This window comes from Choristoneura fumiferana, chromosome Z, assembly GCF_025370935.1.
Source record: "Choristoneura fumiferana chromosome Z, NRCan_CFum_1, whole genome shotgun sequence".
Lineage (NCBI taxonomy): Eukaryota > Metazoa > Arthropoda > Insecta > Lepidoptera > Tortricidae > Choristoneura > Choristoneura fumiferana.
In genome coordinates, this window is record NC_133472.1 from 36,246,049 (window position 1) to 36,270,230 (window position 24,182).

Here is a 24,182-nt window from a genome sequence, read left to right on the forward strand (position 1 = left end):
ATGTCAAAAAAAATCTACCACCGGTTCCGAAAAACCTCTGCTGAGAAGAATCCGGCATGAAACTCAACGAGGTATATATATATTTTTTTAAAACAGATTTACAATATTATTAAATGATATGTATACATCACAAGTATTTAACACAACTTTATTTTTAACACAGTAGGTTCGCTATTTGAAGGGATCGCTAATGCGGATCGGAATTATTTCCAAATATCCCTGTCCATGATATAATCATTAACTTTATAATACGCCTTTGATATTAATGTCTTCTTGACAATAGATCTGAATTTTGTATCCGTTTCATTTGTAATATTTTTTGGAATTTTATTATAAAAACGTATGCAATTTCCCAGAAAAGACTTTTTGGTTTTAGCCAGTCTGTAAGATGGAACTTTAAGCTTCCCTGTGTTTCTAGTAGCCTTTGGCTTATCGACGTTAGTGGGAAAATCACATATGTTCTTCCTAACATACATGATTATTTCAAAAACATAAAGCGACGGCAGGGTTAGGATATCTGTTTCCTTAAAAAAAGATCTTAAAGATTCACGCGTCTTCAAATTATAAATTGCTCTAATTGCTCTCTTTTGTAAGATAAAAATTGACTCAATGTCTGCAGCAGATCCCCATAAAATAAGGCCGTACGAAATAATGCTATTAAAGTAAGCAAAATACACCAACCGTGCCGTCGCCACATCGGTTAGCTGCCGTATTTTCCAAACTGCAAAAGCAGCAGAGCTCAATCTACCCGCGATTGCTGTGACATGAGGTCCCCACTGCAGTTTAGAATCGAGCGTTATTCCTAAAAATACTGTTGATTTTACAAATTCAATAGTTTGACCATTTAACTTTATATTAGAAACTGAATTCGAGCTAGATGAATTTATCAACGAGAATTTAATACATTTAGTTTTCTTAGGATTTAGTAACAAATTATTGGCAGCAAACCATGCGGATATCACGGACAGGGTTTCATTGGGCTCAATGAAGTCGGTATCTTTTCTACTAACATTGAACAGTAAAGACGTGTCGTCAGCAAACAATACTATTATCAACACATTTTTTGAATAATATCAATTTAATTTAAGATTGCAATCAACACCGTATTTTTTTTATTAGGTTGGTGTTATGATTGATCTTGCGACTTAAAAAGTCAAATATGCGGGGATTTCGTTAATTACGTTCGTTTTGTGACATTTTGGAAATATTTCTTATTAAGTGAATTTCTTATTAAGTAAATAACTCTTCTCTCTTCGTTCGTTTTCTTGTTAAGTGAATTGCCTAAGTATGAGATCTGAAGATTCTGATATTAATATGGGCGGCACACCTCCTGATATAAAAGTGGAGGCCGAATTAGCAAAAAACAACTTGCTGCTGCCAAATCCAAAGAGAGATAAGTATATGAATTGTTATGAGAAATTTATCAAATGTAAACAATTTTTTGTTTTATTTTTGAGAAAAGCACTATACAAGCTTCGGCCAGTAATCGCATCCTGGCCTCGTATCATTGATAGCCTCACCTGGTGGTTCGGCCATCAAACTTCTACTCGTCCAGGATAGCTTACTTACTTCTCTGCAGTAATGTACTATTATAGTAATTATACTCAAATGCTTTCTAATAGGAGAGTTACGACCTGTACCGTGACACAACACACGGCAGTTATTTATTTCACGTGTGATTATCAAAGCTAGTAAAGCCGTGTATATAATACATAATATAATTGGATTAAGTTTATTGCTGTGTATTTTGAGAGATGGCATATGGATTTACAAATACAAAGTAAAGAGAAGCGATTAAATTGAGCTCTTGTTGGTATTTCGCTAACACGCTTACTGGATGTCGTGTCGGGGAAGCGTGCGCGCGACGCACACGGCTACCATCTGCCCCGCTAGATCAAAAAGTAGGTAGCTTATTGATTTATTTTTCAGAAATTGAGTTATAATGTGGCTATGAGATTCAATAACGGCAACGTTTATGCCTATGCATTTTCATGGCTTTTGTCCAGTGCAGATTTAACTAGGATTTAAAGTCATGTGCTTTTACGTTTAACAGCCGCCAGCAAACGCGCTAATCATGTCGACGGTTGAAAGGAGAATTGACTAGGCGACATTTTTGGGAAAATTTTGAAACATAGCTCAAACTACAGAGAAAATTTTTCTGATTCCGAACATATGTATATATCTCAAAGAATGTCGCTTAGTCAATTTCTCCTTTATCGAGGACTAGGTAAACGCTGTTTTTGTTTGTCTTCATAATTTACAGTATTGCAAAAAACTGCTTAGCAAAACTTAGCACTTTCCGATATGATTGCAATATTCATTGCGATGTTAATCAGAGTTATATCTATTTAGCCTGAATATACCTGTTGCCATCCACGAAGACGCCATTCATTCATTCATTCAAAATTAGCCATTAATGACATTGTAATAAGAACCACGGCACGCGTCATCGCATGTCAAAATAGAGATACCTAATCAACTCCAAGTTTTATGTAACGTAAATATTATCTAATTTTATATTTAGTTCGACGACTACTAAAATGTAGGTATCTATAGGTACACTAGAGGTACTGAGGTACCATTGCTACACAATCGACTTTTGCGACAAACTTCTAGAAACTCAGATTGTTTAAAAGCGCTTACCTACAATTCAATTCCTGCACATAATGTACCAAACCAAGGGCGAGTTTTAAATACCTAACGACGTAGGTATTGTCATTATAACTTTTATGCCGTTCTAGTTCGTTATTTTAATGATATCGTCCTACGTTAACCATTCAGAATAACAGGAATGGATGCTCTATCTGCCAAGTTTCTTGTGCCGCATTTTTGTGGGCAATGATGGTCACAAACTAAGTACCGGTAGAAATGTCTCGCTTTTCCAATAAAAGGAGTTTAAGACAAAAATAATTTAAGATTGTCGTCTAAACTTCAAGACGATACCAAATTTCAAGTCAATCCGACTCTAAAAAAAATTTGACCACTAAATATTAATACTATAATACTCTCATAATATGATTACAGGTAGTCACAGACACTGGGACAAATGACTCAGTAAAAGCAAGTAATCAGTTTTGTTCAGTAATATTAATTTTTTCAACGCAACCACAACGTGTGCAGTGAAAATGAACCGCGGGAGGCTAGACGCCTTTCGGCGTTGGATCGAGACACGAATTTGGACCATTATTAAACGTATTACACAATAAAGGGAGTGAGAATTAGAAATTTCCGCCATACTCAAACGTAATTAACATAAACATCCCTCACAGAGCAGCGCATTTACAAAGAGATTAAGCAAGAAAATAAAAGCCGTGTTTAACTCCGACAAAATTGTACCGGCATCGAAATTAAATGCATTATTTGTTAGGGGTAAAATTCAAAAAGTTTAATTTAAACTTGTTGCATGGTAGTTAATCATAGAAAACAACTGACTGGAAATATTTCGTTGTGACACACACACACACACACACACACACACACACACACACACACACACAAATGAATGTTTCATTATTCTTTTTAACCGGGTGTTAAATGTCGATCTTTTTTTATTTGAATTTCACCCGTAACGACTTCATTAATTTGTTGGATTTCATAAATTTCCTTACAACGGGTATGTTGTCTGTTATTATGTAAAAGTAAGGGGTTCTTATTTATCCAACACATATTAAGATAGTAGTGTAACAAGGCTGATCAAGCCTTGTCGATTGTTAACCTCTTCCTCATTTCATGTTTTGGTTCGTTTTAAAAATTCAATTCAAATTTCAATTTTCGAATATCCACTATACTTTCAAATTCAGCACTTTGTTTTTATGTCAAAATTTATTCTGTGATCAGCAGCCTTACTATTAGGACGTGCTTAATATTTTTATAATTTTGACATCAATACCTATTCGATCATAATATTATCATAACAGTTTCACAGTGCAGTTAATTACAGTGTTTTATAACCAGTTTCATCACACATCTGTAAGGGATCTTGAAGGCACAATTGTAAGTGCTTAAAACATTTGTAACCGTTTTAACTTTTTTACAACGTCCCATCTTAATTCGTTTTTATATTAAGTTCGTTTTTGTATGCATTATTACAGGTGCCTTCTATCTTACATTTAATAAGCCTCTTGAACATCTCCTGTCTTTACCTCTTCATCATCATTTGTCGCACACATCGTGACAGTAGGAACCAATTAATTTAACTTGTCATCCTACGTAGGCTCGTTCACTTTACTTAAACCTCTAGTCAACCTACCCTGAAAGCAGTAATGAGAGGATATGGTAACGTGCTATTTTTCTTTTACCAAGAAATGTTCAAAGTAATGATACTCGTAACATTGATTGGTCATGCTCATGGGGAAATGTTTTAGTATGTCGTTTTTGTTTTGGCATGGCTTTGTAGGGACATAATAGAAATTGGTACGAGTACGTGTACTGTACGTGTACATATAACTCAACCCCTACGAAAAATGGCAGAAAAAATAAATGTCAAAAAGATAACCTTAAGTTAAATCACGTTATAAGTTGTTTGTGTAAAGGAACCATTACTAACGGCCATATCAATGACTCTCTCAATATTTATAGATCTCGACGAGCAACATTTTACGCACAAGAAATAAATTATCACAAAATTACCTTGCCTTTAGTTTTATTCAGTCGACCGGAGAAAAAAGATAAGAGGGAAAAGTACAAAAAATTGCAAACTTCGAGATCCGTAAAACTTTCGCGGCATTGTCTGTAGCTAATTATAAAATCTTGACTCGTATTATTTAATTTTGTTTATTATTTATGCTTTCCGTTTCTCCAAGTTAGATGGGAAACTCGTAAGGAGGGGATCCAACTTTACCGGATGTGGATTTACGTAAGACATAATCAAGTATCTGAGCATGAACTGTGTTATAATAAAAATAAATTTAGGTTAGGCTTAACTAGGCATTTAAATGTTCTCTTACTGTGCATGTAATCATGAAGCAGTAGCAACACCAGCATTCTGTATGCACGATAAAAGTCAATGGCCAATTGAAAGTCTACCAAGCAGGTAGGGTTTTCCATGCGTGAAGATTTTGTTATGATTATCAAAATAATTTAATTTATTTTCGGATAACTGAGTAGATTCAAGTATTGTTAGTGTATGTATACAATATTCTTATGAGACTATGGTAGTAAGCAGATAAGATATATTATTATTACATTAAATCAAATTACATTAATTTCCATGACATTTATGTACAGTACACTACCTAATTAATTACCTAACTTCTGTTTCATTTCAAATTAACACATCACATCCAATTATGATACTTGTAAACTTTTATGTTTAAATAAATATGTAAGGACTTCTGAAGGGCTTCTTGTTTAACTCTTATGGCTGTACCTATCGGGAATTAAAACTATAATTTTTGTGTGTTTTTGTCACATCAAACGTAAATGTGGTCTGCACAAAAAGCTCATAGCCACAACTGGAATCACGATGACGGTCAGAAAGTTTTTTCCATAAGGGTATTTTTCAATTTTTCATTCATCGCGTTCCATTTGCGTCGACATTGTTTCGGCAACGTAATACGTCTCAGTAATGTCTTCGGGTTGCTCTACCCTTTTACTGCGTCCATTCAGTCGGTGAGTACGGGGGTTTGTTGAAAAAGCGGTGATTCCCACGTATTGTTCACGATACGGAGACGACAGCTGTGGGTTATCGCCGGCCCCCGTTTTATAGCGCTCTGCTCTCTTCATAAACAGCACACACGAGCTCTCAAACGTGGGCCATGGCCCCTACTCTAAAATGCATTAGGCCACTGTTACAGTTTTATTAATATTTGGAGTTGACAGATTGCTTCATAATTAAATTGTGCTTATAAGGAAGATAATTAATTTAGGTAGTGAAGTTATTAGTCAGATTGACGATGGAGGTGATTTTATAGCATCAAAATCTCGGTAGCTAATCACGTCAGCCATATTTAAAGTGATGACACATAGACATGGTAATATTGTCGTTTTGTCATTAAATTATTGTGGTAGTAGTAGCGATGGTCCATTTGCTTAATTAAATATTGTGATAACCATATGTGGATATGTAGTATCCATGGCCTTTTTTTTATGAAACATGGTAGGTCAGCGTGGGAATTAAAAACACTTGTACGAACTCGGATTGGTTCCATATTAATCTGAGGAGTCTGAGAACACAAGTAGATGAAAACTGTGTAACAATTATGTAAAAATGTCGGAGGTTAATAGAAAAAATGGAACGAACGCTTCGGAAAAAAACTGAAATTAAGTACATTAAGCATCGGTTCAAAGAGTGGACTAACCTTCCTGTTGCTTTTAAAAACGTTACACTTGAAAAGGTTTGTGGCGCCGTCCCTCGCGATGTAGGAGAAGATTTTCAAGTCGGAACTGTCGTGGGAGACGTAGAAGATGCGGTAAATAGGATGATGCATGATGTCTATGTTTTCGATGCTGGAGTCGCTGCTGCTGCCCCGACTGAAGAATTTAGCACCTTTCTGTAAAATAAACACAATAATAAGAAGTGTATCCAGGGATGGTGAATGAAAGGCACGACAAAATAATTCAGACACGGGACTAATCGTCAGATTTATGTACTAAATAGGTATTAATAGGTAGACCAGCGTCAGCCGCAAGGTTGACATCATGCTGAGTTGGGACCATTTCGTTACAAAATTTGTCTTTATTTCCTTTTTTCTTTTTATTTAATTTGTAAAATGTCATGAATAAATGTATTTCTTTCTTTTTTTTCTTTTAATATTGATAGTTTTATTTTCGTCCACGATTATTACATAAGTCAAGAATCTTCGATGATAGGTTCGTCATAGCCAGATTATTATTATAGTTTTCTTAAAAAGTGGCACATTCGCAAATTGTTTCGCCATCCATGGGCTATGCGGTACTAACGTTGAGAATTGTACTGCAGTACTGGCAATGACTATCATGAACTGTCGGGACACATCAAACGAAACCTTCTCTTCGGAGTGTATGAAAACCACACAAATACTAAAATAGTCTTATAACGTTATATTATTTATATTGATGTTAGGTACTGTCAAAATCTAAATGAATAAATATTACTTATTATTTACTTTATATTTAGTGAATTTGATCCCGGGATTTTTAATATGGATGAATCCCGGGATCCCGGGATTCGTCATACTAACAATCCCGGGGTTGGATTCTCTAGTTATATTTCAAGAACTGGTAAACATTTTAAGAGTAGATATTTCATGCAACATATAGACTTGTACTTATTTCGCCCAATTTTTTTTTGCTTAGTGTTAAAAACTCAAGAATCAGTTGATCGATAACACGATCTAAAAGATATGCGGCTTTGTAATTCTGAATTGTCGATACTCGAACAGGCGATAAGTTGTATAAGTAGAGTTTGACGAAATTCGGACAAGACGAAAGCTACTTGTGAAAGAAAAACTTTGTCTTGTGTCTGTATTAGTTGTGGGAAAGTGCCAATGACAATATACTCAATCTTAGCCTTCATTGCCTACTTTAGTCCGTGTAGGGATATTAGATAGTATTAGGTACAATATTTCATTTTAAAATATGGCAATTATTTATTCTACAACTCAAATTATTACACGTCTCAATTATACGACTTTATTTACTCGCGAACAATTGACAACTCCACGGAAAGGACCTTGCAAATCGTAATTGACGATTGGATGGTTCGTACGAAGGCTTTGTAAAGTACCGAAACCATTAAACTAAATTAATTAACAGTCCATTCTTAGACCAATTCGGCGGGAGGGTAAGTTAAATTTAAAGGTTAAATTAAAATTGATCGATCGCGCCTTCATTGTTCGTGGTTAGACGTTGATTTGTTGGTACAGAATCGCTGTTCCGGAGGGAGTCGTAGCCAGATAACACTGGAGCCTGGAGCTGCTGAGGGGCAAGAAATAGCTCTCAATTAGCTTCCCACCCGGCTGGAACGTAATTACTAGCCATCGCATGAGGATCCCGATAACAACTAAGGGATGATTAGAGACCATTTTCACACCGTTACAGTATCCACAATGATATAGATATAAGTACATAATATGTGCTAACCCGTTTCTTATGTTCATTTTATTCCGACTATTCTGTTCCGCGCCGCTTTTGGTAAACAAGTCCTTTAGCATACAAAGCGTTCTTCACAAGACTGACAAGAGACTGAGGGAAATCTAGTACGGCAACCTGCGTGAGTTATTGCTTCATGCATAAAATTATAATCGGCAAACTCGACAAGAAGCTGCCACGAGTACGTTAGCAGGTCGGGCAATGTAATTAAATCACTACTTCTTTTTTTAATTACTTACTTAGCAAATTTATTCTTAAAAGGCTTAAAAATCGGGGTGCATGGAAAAAGTATTTTCATTTCGGCATTTAGTGAATTCGTGTTCCATGAGACAGAATGCGAAACATAATTAAAGTAAATATGAATTCGAACATTCAGTAAATTCTAAATTTTAGAAAAACTATATTGTATAGGTTGAGTGGAAATCCTGTCACATCTCACTCTTTTCAGATAGACCTCAGGAAGTACGTTAGATACTAACTCGTATCTCTACGATACAACAATAAGCGGGTCCTTTGAAAAGCTTGCACACGTGTGTTCCAATACCTAGGAATTCTATGAAATGCGGTCGACTCTTACAATCCCGACTGCCATATTGTGCAGTGAAGCCGACTGACTGGAAAATTACTCATCATTTCTCTGTTAGTCCATGTCACATTAAAGTTTAATATTTTCCAAACGGATCCCTAAACCGAAAAACAACTACGGGTATAGACGAGAAGAAAAAAATCGTTCTTACTTTACGTGTAGGGAAGATACTAAAAATGTTTTTCCTAATGTTTTTCATTTTACTATTTTGTCCGCATGACCATTATACATAACCAAAGAAATGTCGTGGATGGACTTGGTAAAACTATAAGGAATCTTAGGTCTACGGAACCTTAAAACTGAGCGTGAATAACAATAAAAACATTCAAAAACAAAACACTTATTTAGTTGTAGTGTCCAAAGACAAAGTTTTAGACTTAGTACCGAAAATGGAAGCTCGATACAGCCACGGCACGTAAACAAGGCGCCTCGTAGCATACCCAATGCAGTGACCTGAATTCATTTTCTGTGCTTAACCGCTTGTATTCAGTAGCTTATTCATACGAGTGCTTGTTCGCCCGTAGTTTGAGGCTGTGCATGCAGTCCATCAAACATTCTAACAAACCTCTGTATGTACAAAGTATAAAACAGATAATGATATGAGGTCTGAGGATAAATAGAAAATTTAGGTTATTTATTTTGATAAGATAGATGATGGATGGTTTCCTAAGTGGGGGAGAGATGTGAGTTCTAAGTATACGACGAACAGGTTTTTGCTTTGTTCGGTTTTTTGGGCTCCGTTTCTCAAAAGGATAACGAAACCCTCATAGGATCAGTTTATGTTCCCTTTTTTCAGGAATGCGTGGAGGTAAGAAGCTGAAATTAGTATTAATTATCTACTCAAGTCTGCTACCCATTGACGCAGTGTAAAAAAGCGTAGCTATCGTAAGGCCGCGGCGAGCAAAGTAATGTGTATAGTTCAATGATGATGCTTTTCCATGCGAAATTAGCACGATCACAGAGTACCTATATCTAAGCCACGAGTTCTAGCAAGAATGATTGAGTGAAACTCAAATGTAGATAGCCAGAAATATTTGTTTAGGGGCTACACTGCATCAGTTAAACAAAATTTGCGGGCAGAGGCTCCCGTTGGCAGCAGTTGACAGCCCGCCATTAGACAACGAGTGATTAATGGCGAGTCGAAAAAATCAAGACGCTTGCTCACTTTGTTCCGCGAATAAATCAGATTACTGAAGCCCGAATCAAACTTGCATTCGGGTAATACTGGATAGAGTTGAAATTTATCTAAATCTGTTTAAAAACGTTGTAGTAGCCTGTGGTAACCACAGATCCATTAAAAGGAATGTAAATGTTATCGAGTGTATATCCTTTCACAATCGATTTCGCCACTTTTCTTTTCCCGCTGTTAATGAGCACATGTTTTTTCGTGTTTTAGGTTAGGTTAGGTTATGGTCACCAATGAAGTGTAATCTTTTTAAGCTTCTGTATCTACCTGAAAAGTAAATAAAGGTAGGCATCTATGTGTATCTAAATATAATAGCTAATGCTTTAATATTATTTTTGAATAAGACTCGTCTACCTACTGCAAAACGTCTAAAGACCAGAATATCGACTTTTACTTATTAAAAATTAAAAATGCAATATTAGTATTTCCGTTGCTTATTTATAGCTACTAACGCAAAGAGAGAGCCAGACGTCCAAGTTTACAATTAAAGTTGGATCAGAGTCGTGAACGTCGTTCGATTTGTATGAACATCTCAACATGTTTCAAAGCTTGATCAAGTTTTAAAAGTAAAACCTGAGTACGGAAATATTTACAATCCTTTTGAAGGACTGAGACACTATATTTATCGCTTTTGAACTTTATATTGCAGGCATTTTTTTAATTAAACGTACATCACACGGCATCATTCGCTAAAAAAAAACATTTTAGTTTCTTGAGTTAAGTTTCACGATACAAATTTATTTTAATTTAAGCCATTATTATAATTCTGAGAGACAACAACATAACTTTGGTGCTCAATACGAAGTCTATTTGTATTCTATATCTGACTAGTTTGCACCCGCGGCTTGGTCCCCGCGCAGTATTGTAAATACGCCTTAAATCACAAAAAGAAGGCCTGTGCAAACTTTGAAACTCCTATACTCCGTTTAATTTAAGGTTTGAATTAACGGTCAAATTGTAACACGTTTCTCGGTATTTCGAACACAATCGGACTAAAAATACGTACATGTACATTGATTAGCTGTATTTATTATGTTTTTATCGTAGAAATTAACACAATTTGAAATAGTTTCCTTGTTTCATTTAAAAACGTGTCCAAATTGTACCGTTAAGTTTCAAATGTTAAAATAAATGGAGTATAGTCTAAGTCAAAATCTTAGGAGCTACCTAGTTATTTGAGCTGTGCCTTGATTTGTTGATCAGTTACCCCGCCAGCTTCTTTTTTTATTTATTTATTTATATATATTCAAACTATAGCTGGTGCCCGCGGCTTCGCGCCCGGTGTAGATTTTTTTACTTTTCTAAATCTTCTTTTATAAGAACCTTCTCCTTCCTGACAATAGCAAACACAACAAAAAAAGAATTAGCGAAATCGGTCCAGCCGTTCACGCGTGATACCGTGACCAAGGGAAATAGGGATTCATTTTTATATATTAAAAAATAAAATAATGATTACAACTTAGGTACTACACATTATAATATTCTCGCCAAACTGCTACGTTTGATGGGTTTGATCTCCTTTTATGAATACAGAAAAAGACAGATGATATTATTATTATTATTACTAAACGCCTAACTTTATTTCGTAGTAAGAAATAGACAAGGAAAGTATCTTAAACACTCCTTACCTTGGTTTTGGCTTTTTTCTTACGAGTTGACACCCGCACTCCGTCTGTTGACACCTCAATTGTCACTTTCCGCTTTTTCACGCCTTTCGCCTTGAACTCGTACTGAAAAAAAATGTATTAAGATTACAATCGAAATCAATTTTAGTGTACACACACTTTAATTTCCCCTACCCGCGGTTTCGCACATGTAAACCGAATAGGCCTGATTTGAATTGAAATTCTGGTATTTCGCCTAAACTTCCGTGGAAAGCCTCAAAATAGATCGTGAATTTCACTAACGTTGCATAAAAAATCCCGCGCCCAATTTCATGTCTCTAAACCTAGCGATTGAAATTCTAGGATTCTGTCCCGATCCCATGGGGATTTTGGGATGAAAAATAGCCCATGTGTTATTCCAGACTTCAAGCTATCTAGGTAGAGGAAATTCTGACCAAATTCTGGGGTGCCCAAAAAATTACCGTAAAAGAAGATGGATTAAATTAGAATAGATTAAAATCATTTTCAAGTTATAGTAAATAGGGTTGGATTCATTTTTATACATCTGAGACTACTCAGACTATGGTCTGTTTTTTAATCCGAAATACTTTAATGACGTTTCATGTGTTACCTGTGTTTTGCGTCTCATAAATAGTGATGTGCCGCAACCGGTTATCACCGAAAGATTTTGTAGGTACCTATGTTATATGTATAAAATATTAAGATATGAACGGATCCGTGACGTACTAACATGTAGGGCACTTAGGACATTCTAGAAAAGGTAAAATGGGTCTAATAAAAATGCGAACGTTTTGGAGATATTTCTACTAAGATGTTTCACACACACACCTACCATAACACGAGAAAATGCACTGAACACATCAGATCACAATACGAGTAAAGTAATGAATGTCGAATACAAAAAACATGAATGACCGGTGTGATATCCAGATATCCATAAGTTATGACCAGCCCTATACTACGAAATGCAAAGCTCGAACTTCGTATGTTGCCGTCCCACTGACGTTTATCTCATTTAACATGTGAGTGAAAGGGACGGTGCGATACGAACTTCGTTTTTCCAGTTTTGTAGTAGCCCCTCTGTGTTATGATTTTTTTCATCACACTTGGTCGTAAACAGTGTCGTAACATGCAGGCTACCTTGGTTGCAACCCCCCAAATAAAACCCTCGACCTTGATGTGGTCGGTAAATGAGTCATTGCGCGCACACATATTATTGTCATGAAGCCCAAGGTCGGTAAATGAGTCCATGTCCGTACTTATGGCGCTGCGCACGGCGTAGCAGCAGGACCACATGCACACGCGGCTCAGGCACATGCTGAGGGAGGGGGAGGGCGGTACTGCCAAGAGCGCAGCCTAAGGTATCGCCAATATTTGGAACAATAATATTTTTTTCACACCTCTCATTCAGAAAAGTAACTTTCCTCCTGAAGAGAGGGATCAAAGTGCAACTTTTCTGTTCAAGGCTTACTAAGTGTTTTATGTAAATGCAATTTTTTGAAGTTAATAATTTTAAAACCACGCCATTTTCTATACTGATTGCTATTTGGTTATATTTTGAATAGTTTTTTTTTTCAAGTTTCTTAATGCTCGGTGTGAAAAGTTGCATGAGCCACTCGAGAAAAAAAATTTTCATCTGGGGCGTCAACACTTGAATCCACAATTAGGCTCAGGATTCTATTTTAGAATCCTTCACTACATTTTGGATTCAATGTACCGCCCGCGCCCTCGCCGTAAATACATAATTTTGCTCCCTTGTGACACAAATAACTATTCTTTTAGAAATATTAAATTTTACTCGCAAATGTGATGAAAAACATTGTATGGTCGCACGGGCGGTACTAAAATTACGAACATCGACTCATTAGACGACCAGATGGCCTAGTGGTTAGAGAACCTGACTACGAAGCTTGAGGTCCCGGGTTCGATTCCCGTGTCGGGGCAGATATTTGTATGAAAAATACGAATGTTTGTTCTCGGGTCTTGGGTGTTTAATATGTATTTAAGTATGTATCTATATCTATATAATTATATTTATCCGTTGCTTCGTACCCATAACACAAGCTTTGCTAAGCTTACTTTGGGACTAGGTCAATTGGTGTGAATTGTCCCGTGATATTTATTTATTTATTTATTTATTAAAGCCCTCAGTCTTCGACTTCGGGCTTCTAATAGACTATCGTTCGTAATTCCTTATTTACCACCCTTAAGACACAATGTACTATTACGTTGGCACTAAGTGATGAACACTGTATCTTTAATTGATTTTATCACTTTATCGTAAAAGTGCATTTATATTTTCAAAATGGATAGAATTAGAATAGATTCAATATGCTTTAATGTTATTTTTGTTACTTATCATTGTTTTTTTGGAGTCTTGTTTTATTTTTTATTGCAACTCCAAATTTGTTACTTTTACAAAAATACAATAAGACTCATTACATTTTTTCGATTATTTATAATTATATCGGAAACCGAAATCATAGAGCAGCACTATTCGTTTTTTGTTGGCCACATTATTTTTACATTTGACATTTTAGTATTTAAGTTTCACAAATAGACCATAGGTAGATAATATTATACTTAAAACTTTTATGGCTCGGACACGATAACGAGCAATCAGCGCAGTAAAAATTTTTTTAGTACATTACTAGCCGTTACCTGCGACTCCGTCCACGTAGAATTCGGTTATCGCTATCCCGTGGGAACTATGCAATTTTCGGGGATAAAAACTATCCTATGTCCTTCCCCAAAACTCAAACTATCTGTATACTGAATTGCATCTAAATCGATTTAGCGGTTTAGACGTGATGAAGTAACAAACAAACTTAGAAACTTTCGCATTCATAATATTAGTGGGACTTGTGCCAGGACTGACTGCCTGGTAACCAGTGCCGCAATCGTCTGAGCCGCGCAACGAACAACGCTTGGCGAGACGCTAGTCACGAGCAGTTAGCAGTAGTCACAAATTTTACTAGGAAAGGACCTGCGTATTCCACACGCATGCCAGCGTATCGCACGATGCCAGCTCGTAAAAAGAGAATGAAATCTTGCTGGCTGTGTGCATTAGGTAAATCTCGCATCTTTCCACGCCTAAATGCAAGTACACTTAAACTAATTTGTAAATATTGTTTGAAACTCGATACGAAAGATCAGTTCTTTTTCTTTCTCAATTGAATCGAATACCGAGCTACATTACATTAGTTTATTATAGGTGTTTTTTAAACTCTATCAAAATTCTCAGATGGTTGTTTGGGTTTCGCGGTGATCCAGGAAGCCTGTACAGCACGCATAGCCGCAGGAGGTGCGAGTTCGAATTTCATCCAGAACACCCGTTTTTTTTCATTGCTAATGAAAAAGTACTTAATATAAAAATGATAAACAAAGTTTTGGCACTCCATTTGTCAAATTTACCACAGTTTAAGGTCAGACCAAGTCGTCTTTGAGCGAAGACAATTCATATTACGTAAACTCTCAAATTGAGAACCATCTGTCTGCTTTATTTCCTCTTACTTACGAATCAAATTAAGACTTTTCGTATGGTATTTTTGTTTGATTAAGGATTTCTTTCTTCGCAATAAACGGATAACAGATGATAAATAACTGGCTTCTAAATAATTACAAACGTCACAGTTTATGAGATTGACGTTTTTTTTAGGATTAATGAAAATAGTCTTGCCATAAGTACTTAAACTTCCTACAGATTCTTGTAATGATTTTTGACTAGTTGCTCATAATACGGATAGTAATACCTACCATACATAATAGTAACGTGCAGGCAAAGAAACAATAGTGTATTGTTTTGCAATATATAAATTCTTCGTGTAAAATATACATTGAAATGCCTAAAATGTTAGCCGCTAAGTGTAGAGACATTAAATTTTCATGAGAGGTTGTCATACGACGTGTAACTATCACATTGAAATATTTAGAAATTCCCATGAGAATATAGTAAACCTTGTAATTTCAATTCGATTGCCAGATCTAACAGTCTATGCGAACGAAACCGTGGGCAATGGCTAGGAGTTCGATTACTTAGCTATAGAATAAGGACTTTTTGAAATCCAGTGCAATAAAGTGTACCGATAAATTTATCACTTTCAAACCGTTTTTATTTGGTATATTTGGGGCAATGCGGTTCATTTATATTCAACGAGAAGGTGTAGGGACGAGTGTCGTATACATACATCAGCGTAACAGAAGGCGGCCAACTCGCAAGCTGACTATACGGAAATAACGTCTCAGCCGGCCTTTGCTCTTTATTCAATAATCGTTGCCGATATATTTTTAAGGCACTTCAAAAAAGAGCGCGTATTCCATACTTATACTTTACTTACTAATATTATGAATGCGAAAGTGTGTGTGTTTGTATGTATGTTTGTCCATCTTTCACGTCGAAACGGAGCGACAGATCGACGTGATTTTAGGCATAGAGATATTTTATGGACCAGAGAGTGACATAGGCTACTTTTTATCCCGGAAAAATGCAGTTCCCGAGGGAACAGCCCGCGATAACCGAACTCCACGCGGGGGTAGCCGCGGGCAAAAGCTAGTATCCGTATAATTTAACAACATTCATCTGTACTCTGTTGACAAGTCAAACTGAACGCAATAAATTAGAAAAAATAAAATAAAATGCTGTCGTTTTGGTCATGCGCCGGGTGTGTTTAACGAAAAACTCTGTGCAATAATTATCTCTATATTGCACGTAAAATTGTTGTATCCTACACCTGCGCGTCATTTTCCTCGATTACAACGATCCGCTGAAGCGATTTAAATGATTAATGATGTTTCCCGAGCTTACACGGGGCCGTATCAATCTTGCTTAGTTTTTGTGGTGTGGTGTATAGGTAGGTACATGAAAAAATATCAGATACCTGCCTTACTAAACAAAGTTGAGAAGAATTATCGCTTTGAAAAAATAATTGAATTAGGCGTTATTTCGCGGAGGTCCGTTTCAATGAAACCATGGTCCATAATGAATGATGATGGTCTATAGCTTCTGGTATCTTGATGAACAGTTGTGTTGCTATGAAGATGAGCTCTGCTTGAGTTCGAAACGCGTCAGTATAGTGTGGTGGTGGGGATAGATAGGTTTGTGTGATTTGTGTGTTCTTACAGTGTGGAGGTGGAGGAACTGCTTGAACACACATTTGTTGTATAAACGTAGCTATTATAAGGTCGCGGGTGAGCAAAGTAATTGTTTTAATTCATTTGATCGCTTTTTGTTTTAAATTTTGATGGTGAAATAAGGAGCGCTAAATTAGAATATATTATTGTTTGCCAATGTGTCAGCATCTGTCAAAGATGTCGAACGGACGAGGGACGGTCTCGGAATATTCAGGCCGGTGCCTATAATATTGATGTAAAGTTGTGGGCTAAACAAATTGACGCGGGAATATAATGTACCGTTAGTATTTTTAAAATATTTTGGAAGTATTTTGTTATAAAAACACATTGTGTTGTGGACTGATATAATTTCCGGACACTTGGCAGTTTCATAGCAGTAGTAACTGTTTTTTTTACTGTATATTAAATCAGTACTTGCGAATAGGAACGTAATTAAATAGTGTAAAATTTCCTTTTGTACCTATGTGTAACCGAAACTTAATTTCCTTACTAAATTTATAAGTAGAATACTTTTTAATTTAACTCCAAGTAGACTACTAAAGTGATATCGAGGGCGCTCGTGTAATAGATTGGAACAATACCTAATTAAAATTAGTTCAGTCAACGCACGAAACCCTACAAAACACCATCACATTACATAAGAACACTATCAACACGATAAAAGGCGTATTTAGCTTAGCTTTAAAACATTTGATTAGCGAAGTTTGAAGAGTGAGAATAAATGAATTTATTTGATATATAAAAACGTTACAATTTTGGTTCTTCGGCGGAGTTTGCACGAGCCTGCTGCTCTGGGCCTGTATTGCGTAGACCGGTTTCTTTTTATTTTTATTTAAAGGATCTATCAAGGAAACATACTTTTACGTTAGAGAGTAGCCTAAAGTACTAAATAGTGTCTAAATTCTCTTACTTCTGTAAAGAGTTTTGTTCAAGCTCATCTAATAAAATACGGGTCTGTAATTTTAGACTAAATACTTTCTAGCGTACACATATCAAAATAAATCAAATAAAAGGCGGACAGTTGGGTACCTTAGCTTGTAATATTTCTATAACAAACTAAATGTTGGTAAACAGAAACACTAGCGAACAACTTAAATGTCTTCACTGTGACTCAAATGATGGCACACACATATTCAACGACTGTCTAAGTTTGCCTTGTAACTACTGCGTGTTTCAATATAAATGTGATTGTCAATATCAAAGTGCGCAATTTGGTTTTATTTCTATCAGCAATTCTATGCCCTAGTGGTCAATAGATGCTTCATTTTGTATTTTACTGCCGCCATGAACCGCGGGAGGCTCGGAAATAGAAGATGAAGGTACACCAATAACAATAAACACAGGTCTCGAGTGAAGGTCACGCTGATTGGGGAAGCAAACAATTGAATTTTCTTATTAAATTTGCTATTGCAAAGCGCTTTGTTGGTAGGTATACTTGTACTAGTGAAAGAACGCGCATATAAAACAAGATCTGTATCTTTCGAGTCAGTATTTTTTTATAGTTAAAAGTTTTTAACTAAAAACTGCGGTAGGCTAAAAATGCCACTGAGTGGGTGCCACAGGACGGATGGCGATGGCGGCGTAGGCCTAAGTAGATGGAGATGGCGGGACGACTTGGATGTATTTCTCGATGACTGGCCTCAGGCTGCTTTGGATCGGGAGACATGGAGGACATGCGGGGAGGTCTTTGCCTATTAGTGGGACATCAATCCAGGCTAGATAATAATAATAATAAAGCTTATGCAATAATAAGTACTAGGTAGTGGTGGCATTTAATGCTTAGCTAGTTTTGCGGGTAGAAAATGCCTCTGCAAAGTACATCTAATAAAGCTGAAGAAGGTCGAAAGTCTGTACATGGAACTGGAAGATATACGAAAAAATTGGCTGGGGATACTTAGAATCGATAACGGAACCCGTTCCAACAGTTTTTGGATTTTTTGTCTGTTTATCTGCTTGTCTGTTTATCTGTTTGTCGTTATTTGACCGCGCATCTCGTGAGAACGGCTGAACGGATTTTGATGCAAACTTCTAATCTGTCGCGAAAATCTCCGGCCAGGTTACAGGCTATAAAAATTCAACCCCTAAAAGGGAGGGGGGGTAGCCACTACACTCGATTGAGTTTACTTTGCAACTGTATCTTATGACGCTTCTTAGGAAAGGTGCAAACTTGTTTTTAAGTGTGCTACGTATATCGAGTACTCTGCTAAACTAGCAGATGGCGCTGACGTTGTGACAACATGAGTAAGCCACTGAGGAACGATTTTGCCAAATAACTGTAAGTTTAGAAGAAGGGACGGATATCAACAAATTTAATTAAATAATTGATTTAATAATACGATTCTCCGCATACTTATGACAGCGCGGCACGCCCCCTTATAACTTCTACTTTTTTATTGTTCTGTGGAAACGGGCAATGCGGGATATGTAAATATAAAAATCTACGCAGACGAAATCGCGGGCAAAAGCTAGTTTTATTTAAAAGAACCTTTTTTACAAAGTTGGTGTAAAGTTCTTTGTATTGTTTTAAATACTTTTCAGTTTAAAACAGGGCGAAATCGAGTCACAATATGCTGAATATACAAAAGAAACAGCAAACAACGACCTGTTGTATTGAAGAAACATTTTGTTTTAACTTGCTTCTTAACAATTCACAATGTTTTTACTGTTTTTTAGGGGTCCGTACCCAAAGGATGCCAACGGAACCCTATTACTGAGGCTCTGCTGTCTGTCTGTCCGTCCGTCTGTCGCAGTGCTCTATCACTTGAGTTGTAATAGTTAGACACGTGAAATTTTCACAGATTATGTATTTCCGTGGCCGATATAACAAAAAATACTAAAAACAGAATAAAATATATATTTAAGGGGGGCTCCCATACAACAAAAGTGATTGTTTTGCCGTTTTTTGCTTGATATTAATAACGGGTAGATGCTTGAAATATTCACAGAATGTTTAATTGTATAATCACTTTAAAAATAACATTCGTTCGTGGTCAGAGAAACCATGGCCTTACGGACAGGAGACTCCACTCTTGGCACCAGCCTACCTGGATGTGTATTTACCTATTTTCATCATGTGCCAAGTTTCATAGGCGGGAGAATTAATCGGGTTACAAAACCTTCGTTGGTCGGAGTATTGTAGTTTCTAAGATTCGCGTGAACGAATGCACAGACAAACAGACAATAATTCTAAAAATCGTTGTTTTGGGTTCTATTGCGCTAATAAAGGCCCCTAATAACAGTTTTTCTCATTTCCAATGTACAGACACCGACCTTCTACAGATTTATTATATGTATAGATATAGACGATATTTTTTATCTACTTAGTATGTTTATCATTTGTCTATCCACTTCAGTTAAATAAGGGGTACCTAGGTTAATTATTGTAAATGTCTGTTTTACCAGGAATGTTTTTTTTTGTTTTGCTCCTCCACCAACTGACTGGTGCGAAATAGAAGTTTTACCTTCTGTTGAATAGGTGCCGTCAGTTCGTTCGCTCGTGGACATGTTCCTAAATGCTTTTTGTAGCGAGCTTGAACAGAACTCAATCTTTTTGTTCCAGAGAGTTGTTGTTTGCCCTTGACTAATTAATGAAGCTTTTAATTTCGCTTTCCTTTGAGTGTCTATTATTTTAAATCCCCCGAATTGTTCTATGAAAATAACTTCAAAGAATGGTACAGTCATAAAGTATTTTTCTAATTTCGTAAATGAAGAAACACTTCCAGCTAGACAGCTTGGGTGGGAGTATTCGGTTACTTGTTTAACCTACTTATAAATGGAGGTTCTCATATAAATTAGATTATAATTTGCTTTTGTATGTTTTGTATGTGTTTATAACACAAGCTTTGCTAAGCTTACTTTGGGACTAGGTCAATTAGTATCAATTGTCCCGTGATATATATATTTTAGCCGCCCTATATATCAATGGCTCTTTTTTTCGGAGATAAGTATGCCTATTTAAAATTAGGTCTTATTTCTGCCAAGCCAGGTTCTGATGATTTAAGACTAAAGTTGAGGGTAAGTAGGTAGTGCATTTTTGAAGTGGGTTTATTTATTTATTTGATTGTGGTCTGACTTGGAGAAATCATTTACGGATTTTGAAAACTCGAAGGTCATATTATGTAAAATAAAAAATACTATAATACGAAGTAGTGATCGGTTTTCCAACTTTAAAGACCTCATTAAACTAAAAGGATTTCCTTAGTGACATTCTCCTATTACATATTTGCGATACCCTGTGTAAGCCTTTTTATTATGTAAGTACTAAGAAATTATTAAAAAAAAAGAACCACGCCCCATTGTATTTTGCGGCAATATCGTTCAAGTGACCGTAAAATACGAGTATGACGAACTCTGCTACATAATAAGGTCAGTGGGTGGAAACAAGGGGCTACTAGATAAACATACTGGTTAGCTAACTCCAGAACAAAAGCGAGGTTTTTCATATTTAACTTTTTACAAAGCGACGAGTTTTTACGGCTGCAAATATATGTAATGCTGAAGTCACCATAAGACCCTATGAATTAGTTTTCTTTTTAACCGACTTCAAAAAAAAGAGGAGGTTATCAATTCGGTTGTTTTTTTTTGTTTTTGGTTTTTTGTCGAGTGAGATTTATATTATCAACACTTTATTAACTTTCATTTAACTTCATTAAAAAAACAAAGATGTGAATGTTTAACGTAAATACAATAGTAAACGATTTATGTCATTAACTAAATTCATGACGCCATCCCGGCCACGCCTCCAGAATAGTGTCCTTGTTTAGGCTTAAGACGCCCGAGCGCTCACGATCGCATTCAACATCTTTTTCTAACCTCATCCTATAACGAGTGACGGAAAGAACCGGTTAAAACCATCTTGATTCCGAGTGCGTCAAACAATATAAGTTTTTGGCTGGGACGAGGTGATGATAAGCTTCGACAGAACAGTAGTAGGTAACATTAGTTTTCTGCGGCAATTTTTCTTTTACCAACATAGATTTAAAGCGATGTTATTAGAACTAGAGTGAGTTACAAGTGACTGTTACACGCTACTAGGTACGAGTATGTCACGCAATTATCTAACGTTTTTAAGCGGAATCGATCTTAGTTAACATTTGTTTGCCCAACTTTTAGTGTTCTCTCCTTGCGCTGGCGAATCAGGGCCACAGTGCTCAAGTATTTTTTTTTTACCATATTGTGTGACCTTCCCACTTTAGTGGTTAAAAACTCTGTTGCAAAATTCTATCGAAAGAATCATCACATCGCACATACCCGTACTCGACGCATGGCAGCAACGATCTCCACCCGACTGGAAGGCCGCGGCACGTCCATGGTCCCAATGTACTGAAACAAAATAATAATTCGTAAAAAAAACTTATGAAAACCTTTTCTTCCGATAATACTTCCCAAGTGGGGGCAAGCCATTAAAACTTTCGTCAAGGAAAACAAGTTGTAACACGTATTATTTTACATAAAAATAACGAAACGGTTTATCCACGGTACAACAATAAGGTATCTTTCAAACAATATTATTTCCCTTCTTCAATTAATTGGTATTTCGTTTCCGCATTTTTGTTCCCATATTTATTCCCGGTTGGCTACACGCTACGCGTACCTACCACTGACGCTATACTACGAAGTGCAAAATTCAAGCTTCGTATTATTGCCGTCTCGCTGACGCTTATATTATTTAATAAGAGGGAGAGGGACAGTCACGAACTTCGATTTTCGATTTTCCTAGTAGCCCTTATGATCATTTGAATACCTTGACATGTTGTAGTTATATCAAAAAGGTCACAAATAATTAGTTTGGATGACATTTTGGCTCTCACCATGCCTACTCGCACCCTTCACTAAAACTAGGTTTTGGTTTGTAATAAATAATGACTTTTATATAAATAAAGCTTATGAACAGGTTTGTAATTTATGAACATTAATATTCGAAGTTGTTAGGTAAGTGTCTGAATTAGTTATCCATCAAAATTATTCTTCCAAGTATATCAAAGATAAGACAAAAATGAAATATTTGAATTTCAAAGATTTTGTTTCATTTTCGTATCGTCTCCGTCTCCGTTGGTAACAAGAACTTTAATTATCGACGCAACTTTTTTTTCTATTTTGACAATAAATGATAAAATGTTTCTTGTCGAAATAAAAACAGATCGTACCTATAGGTAGGTACATAAGTAATTGCAACTTACTCTACTTTAGCAGTAGCGATAGTTTGGATTGGCTTGTAACCAAAACTGTTAGTTTTAGTAATCATATTAATTTACGCTTATCGTAAATCTATTTTTGATTTTCAAAGATAACAAAGAGCTCTTTACCGGACATATGTATTTTAACGCAAACGGCAGCTACATTTAACATATTACGGTAAAACAAACACATTCGGTTTGTTGTTACTACTTGTGCCAGGAATATGGTATTTTTTGAAGATCTTGTTTTAATTGGGCGAAATATTGGGTTGATATGAAATTTACCAGGAAACTATAGCTAAACAACCTACATATACTTACAGGAGGAGTAATTTAAACTGTGAAGTTCTGTTAACGCTTCTGTATCGCTACTAGAGCCCAAACTTTTTCTTTACAAAAGGAGACCTGTGCCCAGCAGTGTATCGTGTTGATTTTCGTGATGTTCATTAAAATTTATTCAGGTTTTTGTACTTTCTGTTTAAGGGGTAAAGGTGAATACGCACAATTACACACATATGACAAATTTTATACCAGCTGCCCGCGACTCCGTCTGAGACGATTTCGTTTATCGGGATCCTGCAAGAACTATTTGATTTTCTGGGGTAATTACTATATCCTTTCCAGAGTCTTAATAAACTATCTTCATACCAAATTTCATCACTGATTTAAGCGTGAAAAGATAACAAACAAATAGAGCTACTTTCGTATTTACAGTATTAGTGAGGAAGAGCGAGTGCCATAAGTCCAGTCCACGATAGACGGTAACAAGGAAGTGGGTTAACCCGGCGAAGTGTAGAATACTTAGCCATTTCATCGTCATTTCAATTGAACATAGCATATATAGGCAAACACATATTTGCGTATATCAATGCCGTGTTTGATGTTGGGGAGCAGCTATACCTACCTGGGATTTGTGTTAGCAACAAATGGTCGGTAGGCAATGATATTACATATAAACAGGGAAATGAAATGAAATATGAAAAAAGCAATATCACTGTCGGTAGGTTTATATTCATTCTCACCTTATTTGACTTGAATGAACATAGAAATACCATTACAGTACCTAATTATGATTAGTTATGGTTAGTAGTACCAATGCAAGTACAGTCACGAGCGTTAATTTGGAACCCACTTAAGATCGAACATCTGTCATTTTGTATGTCATTTATATTTTAGATCGGTGTATGTATTGATAATTTTATTTGCAAGATCAAAAGACTTCTAAATGTAAATCATTACAATTCACGCCCCTTTAATCATACCGCACTTAACAGTCTCATGGGTTTGTTGAATGAGGTACTTGTCGCTGTTCGTAATTTGTCCATCTCGTCTGTACTACGACCATGTACATATTACTCGGATAAATTATGAATGTAGGTGGCTTAACATTCCTTAGGTGTAACTGGATA

The 24,182-nt window shown here is 36.1% G+C and overlaps 1 protein-coding gene across 2 annotated transcripts in view; it reads right to left on the reverse strand.

Moving 5' to 3' along the window:
• The window catches only part of LOC141436005 (carboxyl-terminal PDZ ligand of neuronal nitric oxide synthase protein-like), a 173,392-nt gene that overhangs the window by 41,908 nt on the left and 107,302 nt on the right, over nt 1–24,182 (reverse strand). For both annotated transcript variants that reach the window (XM_074098852.1, XM_074098844.1), the window contains exons 3-5: nt 21,848–21,919; nt 11,471–11,572; nt 6,300–6,491 (exon numbers count right to left, since the gene is read on the reverse strand). In XM_074098852.1, coding sequence (XP_073954953.1) covers nt 6,300–6,491; nt 11,471–11,572; nt 21,848–21,919 — 366 coding nt within the window. The remainder of the gene's footprint in view (nt 1–6,299; nt 6,492–11,470; nt 11,573–21,847; nt 21,920–24,182) is intronic.